Source organism: Scleropages formosus, chromosome 20 (assembly GCF_900964775.1).
Source record: "Scleropages formosus chromosome 20, fSclFor1.1, whole genome shotgun sequence".
In the NCBI taxonomy this organism is placed as follows: domain Eukaryota; kingdom Metazoa; phylum Chordata; class Actinopteri; order Osteoglossiformes; family Osteoglossidae; genus Scleropages; species Scleropages formosus.
The window spans coordinates 3,363,342-3,376,736 of NC_041825.1; the positions used below are offsets into that span (position 1 = coordinate 3,363,342).

Here is a 13,395-nt window from a genome sequence, read left to right on the forward strand (position 1 = left end):
ACATAGTTTCTGTGGAAAAAAACAAGTACTTTCGAATAAGCATAGATGTGAAAATGAACTCAAATCTTCAAATACTTGAATTGAAGAAACTGACAATGGGAAAAAGCACAAAGTATAAATAAAATACCCTCATTCCCCAATTTTTAACATTCACTCTGCTATTTTTAATACTAGTTATCATTAATTTGGTGTGTATTCTTATGTGCCCAACCTGCCACATCCAGTCTGAGAGAACATTTGAAAACTGCACCGAGCAGCTGCGTGAGGAGACTGAGACGCACTGCATTGTGGGAAATGCGTACCCACGCTCTCAGCTGCAGTCTGGCACTCTACGGGGTCACTTGCGTAGTAATGTTTGTGTTTGCATCATTGTGCTTCAGTTTTATTATTCTTTTGTAGTGTTTGCCTTCCTCAAGCCAGCTCACACACACTATCACAGCAAGTTCATAAAATTATTTTTTAAATTTTTTTTCTGTATGTATATATATATATATATACAGCATATATATATAGAGATTATGTGCAATGTTATTAATCATCAGTCATTTTATTTTAATGTATTAAACATCTTTTTACTTATGATATTAGGCATAATTCATGGTGATTTTGGGGTGGACTTGGGACGGGCTTAGAATAAATTGGAATTTTTTCCTATAAGATATAATGAAATAAGTAATTTTACAGTCTGGCTTTTTGATATGTGACCTGTTTTCTGGACCACGTTAGGGCTGGATAGCGAGGATTGGTGTATAATGCAATTATTAGTGTATATATTTATTAGTGGATTATATATTATATAACACCACTAATACACATACACTAATATATATGATTATATATATATATTATATTAAATAATAACATATATGATCATATATATTATTGCATATATAATTATTTGTGGGATTGGTGTACATGCAATTATTATTAGTGCAACCTCCTTGCATGATACCATATGAATCGCCACTGAGTCAAAAGGTACTTGGACCTAGCTGTTAATGAAACAAAAGAGGGGACAAAACTGGATCATTTAAGACATTGATTTCATCTCCCCAGATCCAGTCAGAGGCTCTGACGTTTGATGTGTTCAGCCTTGCTGATGGTTACCAGCGGTGGCTTTCCACAGCCCCGGGGATGGAGGGGTGACTGTGTGGAATGTCAGCAACAGCTCTGGAGGTGTTCCCACACCTCAGGCCACTCCGAGGGAAGGTCATCCAGGGGGAGGTGTTGGCGGCAGCGAAGCACCGCTGCTTTTATGAAAAGGCTCGGATGGTCGAGCTTCCCTCCCTCAGCCATGTGTTCGAAGTCACTGTAATGGCAACACACGGGCTAGATTACAGGAGCAAACCCAAACCTGGCTCTTCACACCACTGGCTTTTTCTGAAACGTTCCACAAAAATCGTTCATATAATAAATGTATATAATACATATTCGTAAAATTCAGACAAATTTGCCTTTGTAACCCACTAATAGCAGAGGAATTCCTTACACTGTCCCTATTTCTATGTGCCAACAAAGTTGTTATTTTCCGCTAATAATATAATGGTCTCAGCGCTACACTGAACTCGTTTAAAACTGTAATGACAAGACACATCATATATGAACAATTTTTGGAACAGATATTACGTTGTAATTTGCATTTCCTACGTTATTATTAAATCCCATGCATACACAGGGAGACCACGCTTTGCATAAACTGAGCCAGATTTGAATCCACATTTACACATTTGTGAATGAGAGGATAGATAGGTTGTTGTAAAATGTCGTTATCACTGCAGGAGCTGGGATTTGAACCCGGGTCTGTTGAGTTGTTAGAGGTGCTCCCCTAACATTCACTATAATAATAATAATACATTATGATTATTATTATCCTCAATTCATGTGAACCATATTGGACCCTGTATATTAGGATGAGGACTCAGTTGATCAAAGCAGGAATGGTGTGTCTTTAACACTGAACAAAATAAAAAATAGAATAATAAATAAAATTTATCTTCAAAAATTACTGTTTGTAACAGAAACAAGTGTGCTTTGATAATATGTACATTACTGCTTTGTTTTCTGGCATTCCATTTATTGTTCAAATATTTTTTTAAAGACCAAATTTCTTTAATGAATTTTTTAAACCTTTAAATTTCTTGGTATATTTGGTATGGTTAAAATAAATTAGTGCTGCAGAACTGTATGAATGTTGCCAGAGAAAAGGGTTTTGCAGTAGAAAAGCCTAATATTCAGGAGTTAATGATAAATAACGATAAATATGGCAAATTACCTAATTTATTGGGAACGTAATGAAAATCAACAGATACATGTAACGACACATACAGTAAAGAGATCAATTTAAAAAAAAAAAAATGTTGTTCACCTCCGGTACGACAGGGGGCACAACCGATGTTTTTGTGAGCCCAATATGGCCAAACGATTTCCTCCGTCATTTAAATGCCTCCTATCCTGTCTTCCGGTCCCGTGCTCCAAATCCGATCCTGGATCGGCATCAGTAAATACTATCTTTCTCAGGTGTAGCGGGCGAGTTCAAGCGCGCTGATCCTACATCAGCGCACTATATGCGAACGTCGTCCAAGCAACAGTACGCGGTATCAGGTACGTTACTGTCCCGTTTTATTCAGGATATTCGCTAGTTTTGCATTTTAGACACAGATTTCCGTCAGTAGGAGTAAACTTAATGACTGAGTGTCGGTGGGCGATCGTGTTGCAGACGCTACGAGGTGCGCTCGTGGGTCCAACACGCGGTGTGTAACTCCGCAGCGGCAGTGCTGCGCGCGCGGGGCCTTCTTCTTCCGGCGATATTAAAAACTGCGCACAGAGTGACAGACTCGTCGAGCGGGTTTTACGCCACACTTGACTTGGCGGCTGGGAGTGGGACGCGCAGCTCTCTCTCCAGCCTTAGGGCTTAGTTCCACGCTCTTTCCCGCAGCCTCGCTACGCCGACAGCAATGACCCGCCACGGGAAGAACTGCACGGCGGGCGCTGTGTACACCTACCACGAGAAGCGAAAGGACACGTGTGAGTCTTTCTTCCTCCTGTCACACACAGTCACAGTGTGTCGCGCTCTGTGTGTGTGTGTGTCACTGTGTGTGTGTGTTCACTGGAGCTGCTGTGCCCCCCTGCAGCCGCCTCCGGTTACGGCACTCAGAGGGTCCGCCTGGGGAAAGACGCCATCAAGGACTTCGACTGCTGCTGCCTCTCTCTGCAGCCCTGCAGGGACCCCGTGGTCACGTGAGTCGCGCCTGCGCACTCGTTCCTTCGTTCGTTCGTTCGCTCGCTCGCTCGCTTGCTCGCGCCTTCGTTCCCGCGCTGTGCGATCGGCCGTGGGTTCGAGCCCATTGTCGGTCCGTGTTGTCCGTGCAAGTCACGTCGGTTTTCTCCAACAGTCCAAAGAAAGACGCGGGTTCCAGCTGATCTGGGCAATCTGTATCATTGTGTGAGTGACAGAGGCAGAATGCCCTGATGGACTGATGTCCCACCCAGGGTGAACTCTCACTAGACCAACGCCCTGTGTTTGTAGGATAGGCTCCTGACCACCAGGACCCTGCTTTAGGATACGCTGTTACTGGTAGGCAGTGACATCCTCCTGTCACGCTTTTCTTCGCTATATGGAAAGCGTAGCGGTTAGAGCTGCTGCCTTTGGACCCAAAGGTCGCAGGTTCGAATCCCACCTCCTGCTGTAGTATCCTTGAGCAGCCTGAATTACTCCAGTAAAGTCACCCAATGGTATAAATGGGTCAGTAATTGGAATTAGATTAACACTGTATGTCGCTTTGGAGAAAAACATCAGATAAATGATCTAATAAATGTTTTTTGTGTGTCTGTCTTTGTATCTTGTGAAACATATTCAAACTCAGTCCTTTTATCGCGTTCATTATAAACTAGTGAGATTTTTATAAATTGTATGTCATTTAAGCCATTAATTAGAAGGAAAAAGTGGGGGGGGTAATGGAGTTACTTCTGTGTCCAGTAACCTGTGTTTTTTTTTAAATTATTTTTTTATATATTATTTTGCAGTCCTGATGGCTACTTATATGAAAGGGAGGCAATCCTCGAGTACATCCTTCACCAAAAAACGGAGATTGCGAAGAAAATGAAGGTTGGTGTAGAACGATGCGTGGAAGACAACGCCGTTCGCCTAAATATTTAAATTTGTAGAATACTTAATGTACTCCGCTCGGGTCTCTTCCAGGCCTATGAGAAACAGAAGCAGGCGCTGAAGTCTGAGCGCCTGCTGGAGTCGCGCTCGGAGCAGAGGGACAAGATAGAGAAGTTCAAGACCAAGGAGAACAGCATCGTCTCCAAGCCCATCAACCCTTTTACTGCAGGTGATATGAGTGTCGCAAATACATTACGACTGCTCTGATGATGATGATGATGATGATGATGATAATAATATTGCGTGTTTGGTGGGAAGAATGAGGGTGAAAAACAAGTTCAGAGGCGTCAAGCACGGAAGGCCCAGCTATCTGGAAAAGTACATTCTTGCAGATCCTCTTTTAAACGCCGAGGAACAACGTTTAACGCCACAGGATGAGGTTCTCTGACGCCGTGGCGCAATGTAGACTCAGCTGCACAGGTCGTCTCAATTTGTCAGAACGTGCGTTTTTGCCTTCCCGTCGCGTTCATTGCGCTTCTTATATAGAAGCTCTTTCGGTTTTTCCTCCCTCCTCTCGCGTTGTCTGATTCGCTGCGTTAACGCAGAGCTTGGGCTCCTCGCCGGCGCCCCTCTTCTCTCTCCTCCTCCCGGCGTCAGCGCTATTCAAGGACTCCCTGAGTCCGAACGGCTCCGCCACCTCTACGGACGGCTCCGACGACGGCGCCCCTTCGTCCAGCTCCGGCTCCGCCTCCAGTGCCAAGCTTCCCAGTTTTTGGATTCCCAGCCTCACGCCAGAAGCCAAGCCCAGCGTGCTGAAGAAGCCGGTTAGTTCTCGGAGCGCCGTTCGCCGTGTTTTCGCGTGCCGGCGATCTTCCCGTCTCCGGTCCTGCAGAAGTGAAGCGCGCTCTGCTCGGCGGAGGCCGGCGCGGTCCAGCCGAAGGAGGCTTTTTTTTTTTTTGGACGCCAAAGCTTGCGTTAAGCCACACATTCACTGTGCGCGTTGACTGTCCTTCCGCAGGCGAAGACTGTGCTGTGCCCCATGTCGGGTCGACCGCTGAAGCTCAACGACCTGGTCTCCGTGCGCTTTACTCCGCTGGACTCCAGTCTGGACAGAGTTGCCCTGCTCACACGGCAGGTATGAACGACCGAAACGAATGTTGCCTCGTTCCATACAATTTGTGTGCTTTTTTTTAAATAAATAAAGTCTTGCAGTAAAGTTCTACATCATCAAAAACGATCACTTTTACATTTAATCATTCACTTACATTCATTAATTTAGCTCATGCTATTTTCCAAAGTGACTTAGTGTTAAAGTACTTAGTTATTTACCCAGTTATATAGCTGGGTAATTTTACTGCAGCAATTTAGAGTAAGTACCTTGCTCAACGGTACTACAGCCGGAGGTGAGGATCGAACCTGCGACCTTTGTGTCCAAAGGCAGTAGCTCGTAATCACTACACTACCAGCTTCCCCCTCCTATCACTTTCTCCAAAGAGACACACAACTCAAGTAAACGAGTGTTTCACCAGCAGAGAACCATATAAATATATTGTTGTGTGTGTGTGTGTGTGTGTGTGTGTGTTTATAATAATATATAATATATATATACACATAATGTACACTGTAGCCTGAAATTATACATGATAAATGTTTAAATTTGTTGTTTAAACAGCCTGCAATAAAGTTTTGGATGATAAAAAAAAAAATCACCTACCTATAAGCACAGTAGCCTAAAGTTAAAAATGATAAATGGTTGAGTTCAAACAGGGTTCCTGCTAGTCCTGCCGATCACAGATGAGCATGATGAGTTTTACCCCCGTGAACGTGGTATTTCAGAGTACCGACTGTGAAAGTTATGTCTCCCAGGACAGGTACGTCTGCGCAGTAACCAAAGACACGCTTGGGAACTCGGTGCCCTGCGCTGTGCTCAGGCCTTCGTGAGTAGAAATTTCGCCACGGGACACGGCTGCGTTTCGCACAAAATCACGAGCGTTTCGGGAGGGGGAGAAAAAGCGTGTCGCTAAGTAAGGAGGGTTGTGTTCCCCTCAGCGGGGCTGTGGTGACGATGGAGTGCGTGGAGAAGCTGATAAAGAAGGACATGGTCGATCCAGTGAGTGGGGAGGAGCTGACGGAGAAGGACGTCATCCAGCTGCAGAGGGTGAGAAGGACTCGATGGTGTAAAAGTGAAGCGGAACGGCATCACGGCGTCGCTGTCGGCGCGTCGAGCGCCACGCGCCTTCGCCGTGGAGTCCGCGGGGCTCTCGGAGGATTGCTGCCCTTCGCAGCGACTGGATCTGAGTTATCCCAGCAAAATATTAATAATTCCTGCATCCGGTCCTTAAGATTTTTTTTTTTTTGTAATAAAACTAGACTGGCAGCTACATCGTAGAAAGAATTCACCCCCCCCCCGACTGCTACCACAATTTACTGTTGTAAATCCAACATTTGGATTTTTTTCTCAATATGGTTTTAAAAAAAACGTATCTAATACGGTAAATAAAATGAATATGATGTCCAGCTTTAAGGAGTGTGTGAGATGTTAACCATTCACTCTGAATTTCCCCCAGTAATTGTTTCCCATTTAAAAAATAACTAAATAAATGTTGGGGTTTCCCGCATACAGCAGACACTGCGGAAGGGAAAAACGCACACAACGCACCTGCACTATACCGCAGCATCTTCAAAAGTCAAAGATGTCATCGTGCACAGCAGTGGGGAGGGCGACGCTGTCATACTGTAAATGTCTGAATGAAAGAACTTTTCTCTCATTTCTTTTCCTTTTCTGTCTGTGTCTCAGGGAGGAACTGGATTTGCAGGGTCTGGAATTGAACTCGAAGCCAGAGAGTCTCGTCCTGTGATGCAGGCGTGAAAAAGGCTAAACGCAGCAAAAAGAGGATAAGTGGAGATGTTGGTATGGAAACTGCTTCCTTTGTACACATTTTTGTATTTTTCTGAGCTGATTAGGGAGATGGAGGTGAAGTGTAAAACTATTCTGCTATAAGGAAGGGGGGGGGGGGTTAAAAGCACGTGGAGCTACAGCTGTTTATTTGTGCTGTTCTTAAAAATACAAATAGGAGCAAATTCCCTGGAATGGATTGCTGGATGAACATACATTCTGTGTGTTGTTTACTTTTTCTGTATTTGTTTATGAAAACTTCATTATTTTAATAAAGGTTAGAGCTGACTGCAGTGCCCCCCCCATGTTTTGCATATAACATTTACTAAACACCAGAGAGATTTTGTTTGTGCTGATATATTTACATTTATCAATTTTACGTTCACATTTTTAAGTTGTGTAACTGTACTGGGCTCCCTCTGTGTGAGAATAGATGAATCCTGCTCACCTTCCTACAAAATTTAAAAATAAAAAAAAGGTACACAAACATTAACGTACAATACAGGAGTAGGTCTGTAAAGGCTTGTCTGGGCATGATGATAAAGTTACGGTGCATGAACATTTGCACCATACATGAGCTGGAGAGATCTTGGGTGAAGTGAGCCTGGAAAAGGTGAATTTTCAGACTCTTCTTGAATGTGGACAGAGTTTCAGCAGTTCTGAGAGAGAGGGAGAGGTCGTTCCACCACAACGGCAGCAGCTGTAACCACTGTCCCACTATATGTCGTCATCAGTAAAGGAAGCTCTGGCTAAGATTTTTCACATTTCTGCAGGAACTGGTGATGTTCAAAAACATGTCTAATAAATCACAATCTGTCTCATGGTAATATTGTGGTGCACAGCGCTCTGGATTTGGAGGGGGTGAAGAAGGATACACGGGCAGTGTTCATGACAATCGTTTTATTAGAACCTGCGTCTCAAGCCAGCCATCCCAGCCTGCTTAGCCCCCCTAGACTCCTTTCTCCCTGGGAAACAGTCACTGCATTATTTTGTCCCCCAAGTCCCGCCAGTGGTTGCACACTTCATTCACATTTCCCATAATGCAACTAGTTACAATAAACAAGTTTCCCACTCAAACTCGCAGTAACATGGATTTTCACTGTAAAAGTCTTGCTGAGGGTTACAGAGTTTATGGAATTAGGGAAAATTCTCATGCTTTTGACAGAAGGCGATACAAGTTCAGCATTTTTGGTGTCAGCTAGTTTACAGACCAGGTTGTCTTGTATTTCAGTTCTTTTATTCTGACCTATTTAACACAAATTGTAGTTAAATGTCTCAAGTATTACATGTATTAAAATGCATGTAATGTCTTTGTAAGCAGCAACATTTTTGTCTATGTGCCAATGTATATAACATACATTTCAAAATCCTCTATGCTCTGTTGTTCAGTAATGGATACTAGGTGTGAGTAACACATTCAAACATTCTACTGAATATGAATATCAACATCCCCCCAACTGTACTTTTACATGAATATGGAGAAAACAATGAACAAGAAATTAAGTCGTTTAAGGACGTCCCTGGGGCTGCGGCTCCATGATGACGAGCGAAGTTTAGTGTCCAGGCAGCTCCAAGACATTAGCCATTGTCCTATGCAGGGAGAGGAAAGGATGACTGGAGACACATGGCACCATCCTTCATCACTGGACTAATTACCCACTGAAGGTAAAATAGGTCTTTATGGAGAACAGTAACCATACTCAGAAACATCTGTAAAGGTAGGTGGCTCACCGGTACAGCGATCCGCTCACTTCATCCACGAAGCCTCCTGAAACACGCAGGAGCAACCTGTAAATTATCTGCTACACAATCAGTCCACAATTTTGGACTCAGCCCAAAAAAGAAGTTCAACAAAAGCATAGCTCTTGTACTTACCTGGTTTGCAAACTGTCTCGCATATTACAGGACAAATTTGGCAGAAGGTGCACAACTAGGGAAAGTTGAGTGACAGTCATAGACAGGAAAACACACTTGATTACAGAAATGTTCACCACGCTGCCATGAGCTTAAGTGCGTATTTGTTCAATAAAACGCTAATATTTTGAAAGGAGCGTTGAACCACCAGGAACTAACGACTTCAAATGTGACGGTTGTTGTTCGACACTCACTTGTACAGCAGGAAGTAAAAGACATTTACTGAGAGCAGCTGGAGGAGAGTGTGTGGATTAGCTGCCCTTGCCCCTCTGCACTGTGTGTGCGCGTGATCGGTTCTCCACCAGAGGAGCAGCTTACTTTGCAGCGTCCGCAGTGCTCTGACTCGTCTCCGTTTCCACAGGGGCATTTCTTGCAGATGTCACAGTGCTGGGTATAGGTGAGAGAAACAGAAGGGGTTAATGTACTATAGTCACACTAAACAGTACAGTGGGTAGCACAGCAGGTAGTGCTGGTGCCGTACAGCTCCTGGGCTGTGGGTTTGGATGTGGGATCAAATCTGGATCACTGTGTGGAGTTTCCGTGTTTTCCCGGGTTTCCTCTAAGTGCTCTGGTTTCCTCCCACAGTCAAACACACATGGGTCAGGTGAGCTGGTGACTCTGAATTACCCTTTGTGTGTGTGATTGCACTGTGATAGGTCGGTGTCCCATCCAGGGTTACCCTGTTTCATGCGCTATGGTCCCCGGATAGGCTCCGGACCACCACGACCCTGCAGTGGACAAGCACTTCACAGTGATGGCTAGGAGGATGGATTATTAGACCAGTAACCTGAATTATTCTGAACCCTTGACACGGTGTTAATCTACTTGCAATTGTTTATTCACTTATACAGCTGGGTATTTCTACTGGAGTAATTTAGGGTAAGTACCTTGCTCAAGGGCACTACAGCTGGAGGTGGGATTTGAACCTGTGACGTTCAGATCCGAACGCTACCAGTTTCCCCATCCTTACCTTGCAGAATGAGCAGAAGCTGCAAAAGGATCCTTTGTGATATTGTGGGTGAAAATCGTTTTCTTCATTTTGAACACCTGAAAAAACAAGTATCAGTCAACACATGTATTAATTCAACACTCAGTTTGCAGGACATGCATTTACATTTATTCATTTGATGCCTTCTGCAAAGCGACTTAAAATGTTATTTACAATTATTTACCCATCTATACAGCTGGGTAATTTTACTGGAGTAATTTAGGGTAAGTACCTTATTCAAGGGCACTACAGCTGGAGGTGGGATTCCAAGGTTTGAAGGCAGCAGCTCTAACCACTAAACTATCTGCTGTCCCAATATGAACTGTAAATTTCCATGTGTATAAATCACTAAAATTTTACACTTGAATGAAAGTATTAGCAAAGCAACAAAATAGTAAAGGAAAGTTAACTTCACCTTTCTACCCTCTATCAAAAAAAAAAAAAAAAAAGAGGCACACAACTTTATTTTTCCTCTCTTCTTTGTCAAACAATAGCTACCATATGTATTAGAGGCACACTGTAATTACTGTGTATTTGAATTACATAAATACATTTCAGTTACCGAGCTGCTCTTCAGTGCTGTCTTTGACATCACTTTGGTTCCCATCGTCTTCAGGTTCACCATCCTCTTTGCTGTCAGTGTCATTGCTTTCATTATCTCCATCATCTCCATCATCCTCTGTGCTCTCATCTGAGTCATCATCATCACTTTCGCCATCATCATCATCATCATCATCAGTGTGATCCCCATCCTCTTCACTACTGAGTTCATCACTGTCACCATTTTTAATGCCTTCATCACCACCATCATGAGTGTCATCCCTTACTCTGAAATCATGTTTATCACGATTACTGCTTTCAGAATGATCATCTTCTGTAGAGTCATTCAAAAGAGCATCGTTGTCCTCGTCATCTTGTCTGTCATCAGTTTTATCACTGTCATCACTTTCACTATCATCATTATGCTCGATGTCATCATCCAACTCATCACCGTTGAGAATATCGTCATCTTCTCCATCACTGAACTCATCAACACTGTTATCGCTTTCATGTTTATTCAAGTTATGGTCATGCAGTTCATCATTATTGAGGTCACTATCATAGTCATCCTGTCCAGGTTTGTTGCTCTCATTATGGACTTCTGTGCTGTGCTCAGAATCATCATGATCACCATCGTCATCATCATAATGATAATCGTCATTCTCACTTCTGTCACTGTCACCGGTACTCTTGTACCGTTTGCCATCTCTCCGATAAGCATCCTCCCCTGCCTCCTCATCCATACTTTCAGTTCCTTCTACATAATGAAACCCATTGTCAGTAACGCCCTCTTCCTCATCGTCGTCGTCATCATCCTGATTTATATCCATTTTTGCAGCATCATCATCTTCACAATGATCACCTTCATTGTTACTATCATCATCAGTATTGCCATCATCATCATCAGCTCCTTGCTCTCCATCATCAGTACCATCATCATTATGCCCACGTTCCACTTCGTAACCATAGTAATCTTCCTGGCTGCTGTAAGCATCATCTGGAGTCGTGACACCCGAGGCCACAGGCGTGTGGGATGAGTACAGAAGAGCAATGATGACCGCTAATGACCAGGTTTTAAACGTAAAGCCCATTCTGGACCACGTTGCAGAACACAGAACAGAAATGTGACGGTTGAACACCTCCCCCAAGAAGAAAAGAGGCAAAAACACAAATTCACCAGTGCTGATGGACTCCAGCAGAACCACAGAAGACACGCATGACCAGTATCTGCTCACCGGCTATCATTTGAAGTGAGGAAAGACAAAAAAAAAAAAGCCCTTGAATCTTCCTGCAAAAATACGTTCATCCCCAGGTGACCACGGCGAGTCCACAAGCCTGAACCCTACTGATCACAAATATTTCGAGGACAGTGATGCAGTCCAAGAGGTCTTGACCTTTCCCGCCCAGCTCCTAAACACTGACAATGGTATTCCGTCTTCTTTTTAAAAAAGAAGCACCAAAAAAAAACTCTTTATTAATGATTTATTACTTAACTGACGACCAAGAAAAGCTCGTGTACGAAAGACAATGGGAAGATGCGAAGTGTCCTGTACCGAGAGGTGACACCAAGCAGGCAGCGAATGGAAACTCTGAGCAAGTGGAGTGGAAGCCTGGGTGACTGACAGCAGCAGGTGTAAATAACTGTGCTTTACTGTCCTTCACCCTACAGAGTGACAGGAGAATAGACACACAAGTGGCAGGGCGGGGAGAAGGGCCTCGGAGGGGGTTCTTCTATTGGCTTTCCTGCCATTATCTAGTTTAGCTTGAGGGGCTGGGGGAGACGTGTATTGCAAGAGCACAGAAATATTATTATGGACACAGAGAAAAAGGACATATCAAAACTCACAGCTTACCTCACTGATATAGTAAAACACAGCCTTTCCCGTAATCAGCAGCGAACTGATATTGAAGATCCATCAATTACTGATCATATTTAAAATTCCCTGTGACGTCATGGACACGACACTAGACTCCTAACCAGACATTCTGGATTCGAGACCTATATGACACTTTTTCTAATCACCACGCTCACATCGTCGGAAGTACCGTGCTCTTGAACCCCTGACCGCGGTTCGCACCCGACTTGCCGCGGCATCCTCTAGATGGGTAAAAGGCAAAAACAAAAGACAATGTGAGATAAATGTAGCTGTCACACAAATACACTCTCCTGCAGCGGGTCTCGTTGTTAAAACAAGCGTGTGTGTGCGTGCATGCGTGCGTGTGTGTGCGCCACAACAGTAGCCAACCTGACAGCTCTATTATAAACCTTCTTCATCAATGTAACATGATCTGTTCTACACTTCTCTGCTTTCACTCCCTCTCTAATCCAGCTCTTTTTAAGCCTTGCGAAGAAGTGTTTCCCTCACACACACACACACACACACGCACATCTCTCCTGCTCATGCTCTACACTTCCCACTTCTAATTAACGCACTAATAATCACTCAGTCACTATTCTTACGCACTTGTCCATGCCAGGGTCACAGCGGTCCAGTGTCCATCCCAGAAGCACGGGGCTCATCCCTAGCTAGGTCTTTGACAGCATTATAATCGGTTCTTCATTACTGCTCCTCTCTGACACTGAAACAGAACTTTGTTCAGTAACATTTACCTGTATTCATTTAGCTGACAGTTTTCTCCAAAGCAACTTACAATGTTGAGCTAATTACAATTATTTACACACTTATACAGCTGGGTAATTTCACTGGAGCAATTTTTTGGGTATGGATGTGGGATTCAAACCTGCAACTTTTGCACCCAAAGACTGGCATCCCGAGCATCCTGAGCTCCTGTAAAGGTCTCTCTATGCTTCAGCTGTCAAACGTTAGTAAAGAGTAGCGGAGTACCAGAGGAGAGGCTCTGCGATGAGCCAGAGTACTTAGAGCATGGCCATGAGCACTGACCTCACAGAAAGCACTGCAGCATCTAAAAATAGCCCAACAAAAACAAAGA

The 13,395-nt window shown here is 43.9% G+C and overlaps 2 protein-coding genes across 3 annotated transcripts; one reads left to right on the forward strand and one right to left on the reverse strand.

Annotated features, from left to right (window-relative positions):
- The first annotated feature begins 2,229 nt into the window (after positions 1-2,229).
- nosip (nitric oxide synthase interacting protein) lies at positions 2,230-7,600 on the forward strand. The gene is made up of 10 exons (XM_018736893.2): positions 2,230-2,601; positions 2,936-3,024; positions 3,132-3,237; positions 4,024-4,105; positions 4,199-4,334; positions 4,763-4,929; positions 5,124-5,240; positions 5,972-6,042; positions 6,155-6,263; positions 6,903-7,600. The coding sequence occupies exons 2-10, from the start codon at positions 2,955-2,957 to the stop codon at positions 6,972-6,974; spliced, it is 930 nt and encodes a 309-aa protein (XP_018592409.1). The 5' UTR covers positions 2,230-2,601; positions 2,936-2,954; the 3' UTR covers positions 6,975-7,600.
- Positions 7,601-7,663: 63 nt separating this feature from the next.
- On the reverse strand, positions 7,664-13,099 carry LOC108925142 (sarcoplasmic reticulum histidine-rich calcium-binding protein-like). 2 transcript variants are annotated; one of them, XM_018736904.2, is made up of 6 exons: positions 10,466-13,099; positions 9,886-9,962; positions 9,234-9,302; positions 8,877-8,931; positions 8,733-8,769; positions 7,664-8,591 (listed from the first exon to the last, which is right to left on the reverse strand). In XM_018736904.2, exons 1-6 carry the CDS (start codon positions 11,532-11,534, stop codon positions 8,555-8,557), a joined length of 1,344 nt encoding a protein of 447 aa, XP_018592420.2. In that variant the 5' UTR covers positions 11,535-13,099; the 3' UTR covers positions 7,664-8,554. The 2 variants fall into 2 exon arrangements, 1 of the variants encoding a protein (XP_018592420.2); XR_003797172.1 differs by lacking the exons at positions 7,664-8,591; positions 8,733-8,769 and adding an exon at positions 8,776-8,789 and having other exon boundaries at positions 8,877-9,302.
- Between the last annotated feature and the right edge of the window lie 296 nt (positions 13,100-13,395).